The 5,553-nt window shown below is 50.9% G+C and overlaps 1 protein-coding gene across 1 annotated transcript; it reads left to right on the top strand.

Moving 5' to 3' along the window:
- The first annotated feature begins 1,369 nt into the window (after positions 1–1,369).
- LOC123404477 (L-type lectin-domain containing receptor kinase SIT2-like) lies at positions 1,370–3,600 on the top strand. Its single transcript, XM_045098409.1, has one exon. The coding sequence runs from the start codon at positions 1,474–1,476 to the stop codon at positions 3,556–3,558; it is 2,085 nt and encodes a 694-aa protein (XP_044954344.1). The 5' UTR covers positions 1,370–1,473; the 3' UTR covers positions 3,559–3,600.
- The last annotated feature ends 1,953 nt before the right edge of the window (positions 3,601–5,553 follow it).

The raw sequence follows: 5,553 nt of genomic DNA, 5'->3' as shown, positions 1-5,553 counted from the left end.
TGCAAAATATGCATAACTTAGTAGAATGGTTAATCACACTCAAAATCATGTGGTTGAGATTCATCAAAATCACATAACTTGATTTATCAAGATACTTCCACTTGTGTTACTCAATACCTATAGGTTATATGAAGAGCAATATCATAAATCACATTGCTCGGAAATTACTTAGCCTCACGGATTATAGAAAAGTGAGGAAATAATTTGCAAATAAACTACTGTTATAATCCAACAGATTATACACAATCTCATGTTCATGTCAATGGACTTGGTATGAGACATCCTTCATATTTGCAAAGTTCAGGGGGAGTAATCTCCCAAACTATAACCTATTAACAATCATCAGATTGCATATATTGTACTCTTTTTCCCTTGATGAGTTTTTCCTATTGGTTTCTCATAAAAGGTTTTTAACGAGACAATGTAAACACAAGTGTCTTTATATGCTATATCATTTTCTCCTTGTATTTTTCCCATTGGGTTTTAAAGGAGTTTTTAATGACATGTACGATTGCACTCTTTTCCCTTATGAGTTTTCTCTCAAAGTTTCTCATAATGGTTTTTAGTTAGGCAATATCTTCTTAAATATCATATGTCATACTTTCTATTTTCCCTACCAGGATTTTTAAAGGAAGTACTCAAGACATATTAATTGTTCTCTAAACTTATCAATGAGTTTTCTCCTTCTTCAAAGATTTTTCTCATATGAGTTATCAAGAGACAATAATCATCATATGTTGCATCATTTTCTCCTTATTTTTCCCATTGGGTTTGAAGGAGTTTTAGCAACATATCTACTCTATTCTCCTCATATTTTTTCCCACAGGGTTTTTTGGGGAGACTCTCAAGATTATCTAAGATTTCTCAAGATGAAAGATCTATATACAAGAAGCTTTCAACAATGAAGCATTCAAGGAACGGTGTTGTACAAGGGAGGTGTTAGAAATTAATTAGGAAAGGGTGTCCAACCCTGAAAAATCATGTCTATTATATCTCTCTATTGCCAACAGGCACCTGTTCTAGAGGGATGCCTCCGAACAGGCACCTCTTCTTCGCACCTCTTCCAGATGTATATAAACTTGAGAATCAATAGAAATCAGGACTGATCGTCCATTACTTTCATTCAATCTCGTTTTACTCTGACAAGTAAGATGCAGGCAGCCAACTCCAGCCCGCGAGCGAAAAACAAAGGACGAGGACTGCATTCTACGGATGACAACTGTACCATCGACTTCGGACATTGCCCGTCAAAGACGGCAGAGAAACTTCCTCGTCTTATCACTCTCACATGTTGTTGTCGAGTAGATGCGTATTGATGAGCGCCAATGCAAGGACATAGTAAAAGTTAGACCAAAGCGACTCCCTTTGACTAAGGTTCAGTTTTGTCTTCTGTTCCTTGATGATTTGTTTGTGCAACTCTCTCTCTCTCTCTCGGTGAGAGCCTGAAGCAAGCAGAGAAGCACACTCCGTCGTATGTATGCCACAACTTCTGCTTGGCTCGACCGTGAAACACGAAGTGAAGTGACAACCATGTCTGCCAACAAGCTTGCGCTCATACTCGTCGTGGGCCTCCTCATCAACCTTGTAGCCCGCACCGCCGGTGACGACGGCCACCAGTTCGTCTACTCCGGCTTCGCGGGCAGCAGCTTCCTCCTGGACGGCGCGGCGTCCGTCACGGGGAGCGGCCTCCTGGAGCTCACCAACGGCACGCTCCGCCTCAAAGGCCACGCCATCTACCGGACCCCGCTGCGCCTCCGCGGCCGCTCCTTCTCGTCCTCCTTCGTGTTCGGCATCCTGTCGGCCTACCCGGACGTGAGCGCCAACGGCATCGCGCTCTTCGTCGCCCCGACCACGAACTTGTCGGGCGCGATGGCGGCGCAGTACATCGGCCTCCTCAACAGCAGCAACAACGGCAACGCGACCAACCACGTCTTCGCGGTGGAGCTGGACACGATGCAGAACAACGAGTTCAGGGACCTCAGCGACAACCACGTCGGGATCGACGTCAACAGCCTCGTCTCGGTCAACTCCACCGACGCCGGCTACTACCCCGACGACGGCAACGGCGAGTTCCGCAACCTGACGCTCATCAGCCACGAGGCGATGCAGGTGTGGGTGGACTACGAGGGCGGGACCGGGAGGATCAACGTCACCTTGGCCCCCCTCAACCTCAAGACGGGCAGCAGGCCGGCGAGGCCGCTGCTCTCGGTGGTGCACGACCTCTCGGCGGTGATCCCCGACACGGCGTACATCGGATTCTCGTCCTCCACGGGCCTGGTCAGCTCGCGGCACTACATCCTCGGATGGAGCTTCGCCGTGGGCGGCCCCGCGCCCGCCATCGACGTGGCCAGGCTGCCGAAGCTGCCCCGCGATTTCCAAAAGCCAAGGTCCAAGGCCATGGAGGTCATCCTGCCGATAGCCACCGCCGCGCTGGTCCTTCTAACCGGGACGGCCCTGGTTCTCCTAAGAAGAAGGCAGCTGAGGTACAGTGAGCTGAGGGAGGATTGGGAGGTGGAGTTCGGCCCGCACCGCTTCTCCTACAAGGACCTCTTCCGCGCCACGGAAGGGTTCAAGAACAAGAACCTGCTGGGGGTAGGAGGGTTCGGGAAGGTGTACAGAGGAGCTCTTCCGGCGTCCAAATGCCAGATCGCCGTCAAGAGGGTGTCGCACAGCTCCAAGCAGGGCATGAAGGAGTTCGTCGCCGAGATCGTCAGCATAGGGCGGATGCAGCACCCGAACCTCGTTCAGTTACTCGGCTACTGCCGCCGGAAAGGTGAGCTGCTTCTGGTCTACGAGTACATGTCCAACGGGAGCCTTGACAAGTACCTGCATCCTCAACCTCAAGACGGAGACAAGCAAAATGGTGCTACTCTCAACTGGGCTCACAGGCTTGGTATCATCAAAGGGATTGCGTCCGGACTAATCTACCTCCACGAGGAGTGGGAGAAAGTTGTCGTCCATCGGGACATCAAGGCCAGCAATGTCTTGCTCGACGCCGGCATGAACGGCCGGCTAGGCGACTTCGGGCTCGCGATGCTGTATGATCACACCGCGGACCCGGAGACCTCGCACGTCGTTGGAACCATAGGGTACCTGGCCCCGGAGATCGGCCGCACCAGCAAGGCGACGATCCTCACCGACGTATTCGCCTTCGGCATATTCGTCCTGGAGGTCATCTGTGGGAAGAAGCCCATCATGCAAGATTCAAAGGATGATCAGCTCATGCTGGCAGACTGGGTGGTGGGGCACTGGAGCAGAGGGTCACTGGTTGAGGCGGTGGATACAAGGCTCCAAGGTGAGTACGACGATGATGAGGCGTGTGTGGTGCTCAAGGTGGGGCTGTTGTGCTCCCACCCATTCCCTGAAGCAAGGCCGGCTATGCGGCAAGTGTTGCAGTACCTGAATGGTGATATGCCGGTGCCGGAACTAGTGCCGGCGCACCTAAGCCTCCAGATGTTGGCGTTCATGCAGAATGAAGGTTTCGATTCGTACATCATGTCGTATCCTTCGTCGGTGGAGAGCGTTAACAGCTTCACTAGCCTTGTGCAACAGAGGTAGGATATGGTGTTACCGTTGGTTTCTTTGTATTCCCCTTTTTTTTTACTAGCAAAAGGGCCCGTGCGTTGCAACGAAAGAAAAAAAAATATCACACGCTTTTAATCTTTTTATAATCATTATGATTTATTAAAATAATAAGCTAACTAACTAATATAGTCAGTCCTATCCTATTTTGTTGAGAAATCAACCCGTTCATTGTTAATTCCACCATGATTAGAAATTGACCGGGACAAGCAAAGCAAAACAAAGAGGCTACGTGAATTGATCAATGAACTGTTATCTTATTTCACTCATGGGTAGAGAATGTGGGATCAGATGACAAACTGAAGGTGGTGTTCCATTCTCTCTCTCTACAACAATGCAATCTTACATTCAATACATTCATTTATCAGCAAACAAATTCTCACAAAACAAATTTTTTTGCCGGCGCTTGGCACACGTTTGGAGGCATGGGGAGGGGATCTCACCAGATGATGAGTTCGTGCCGGAGGAGGGGATACGATGAGGAGAGCAAGGGTTAAGCGCCTTTATCAGGCCATAAGGAGTCGCCGTTGCCGCGCCATAACCTCGGAGTTCCGCGTGTAAGCCATGGAGGCCCGCCTCCACCTGCAAGTACTTCGCTCCGCCGCGCCTTATCCGCGCGCCGTCGCCGTTCTGCATCGAGCAGACGCATCATCCCAAGTCGCTGTAGCTGTCGCGTTGATATGATCCAGAAGTTGTGCTCGAGCGCCGAAACTGTTGGGGAACGTCGCATGGGAAACAAAAATTTTCCTACGCGCACGAAGACCTATCATGGTGATGTCCATCTACGAGAGGGGATGAGTGATCTACGTACCCTTGTAGACCGTACAGCAGAAGCGTTAGAGAACGCGGTTGATGTAGTGGAACGTCCTCACGTCCCTCGATCCGCCCCGCGAACAATCCCGCGATCAGTCCCACGATCTAGTACCGAACGGACGGCACCTCCGCGTTCAGCACACATACAACTCGACAATGATCTCGGCCTTCTTGATCCAGCAAGAGAGACGGAGAGGTAGAAGAGTTCTCCGGCAGCGTGACGGCGCTCCGGAGGTTGGTGATGACCTTGTCTCAGCAGGGCTCCGCCCGAGCTCCGCAGAAACGCGATCTAGAGGAAAAACCGTGGAGGTGTGTGGTCGGGCTGCCGTGGAAAAGTCGTCTCAAATCAGCCCTAAAACCTCCGTATATATAGGTGGGAGGGAGGGGGCCTTGCCTTGGGGTCCAAGGACCCTCAAGGGGGTCGGCCGAGCCAAGGGGGAGGACTCTCCCCCCCCCCAAACCGAGTTGGACTAGGTTTGGTGGGAGGGAGTCCCCCTCCCTTCCCACCTCCTCCCTTTTTTCCTTTTTCCTTTGATTTCTTATCCTTGGCGCATAGGGCCCTTTTGGGCTGTCCCACCAGCCCACTAAGGGCTGGTGCGCCATCCTTATGGCCTATGGGCTTCCCCGGGGTGGGTTGCCCCCCCCCCCCCGGTGAACTCCCGGAACCCATTCGTCATTCCCGGTACATTCCCGGTAACTCCGAAAACCTTCCGGTAATCAAATGAGGTCATCCTATATATCAATCTTCGTTTCCGGACTATTCCGGAAACCCTCGTGACGTCCGTGATCTCATCCGGGACTCCGAACAACATTCGGTAACCAACCATATAACTCAAATACGCATAAAACAACGTCGAACCTTAAGTGTGCAGACCATGCGGATTCGAGAACTATGTAGACATGACCCGAGAGACTCCTCGGTCAATATCCAATAGTGGGACCTGGATGCCCATATTGGATCCTACATATTCTACGAAGATCTTATCGTTTGAACCTCAGTGCCAAGGATTCGTATAATCCCGGATGTCATTCCCTTTGTCCTTCGGTATGTTACTTGCCCGAGATTCGATCGTCAGTATCCGCATACCTATTTCAATCTCGTTTACCGGCAAGTCTCTTTACTCGTTCCGTAATACAAGATCCCGCAACTTACACTAA

The sequence above is a fragment of the Hordeum vulgare genome, chromosome 6H (assembly GCF_904849725.1).
Source record: "Hordeum vulgare subsp. vulgare chromosome 6H, MorexV3_pseudomolecules_assembly, whole genome shotgun sequence".
Classification (NCBI taxonomy): Eukaryota; Viridiplantae; Streptophyta; class Magnoliopsida; order Poales; family Poaceae; genus Hordeum; species Hordeum vulgare.
Note: the sequence above shows the minus strand (reverse complement) of the source record. Positions and strands in the feature narration are given on the sequence as shown.

Excerpts from the sequence above, each read along its gene's own strand:
- LOC123404477 (XM_045098409.1), top strand. The coding sequence starts at position 1,474 with ATGTATGCCACAACTTCTGCTTGGCTCGACCGTGAAACACGAAGTGAA.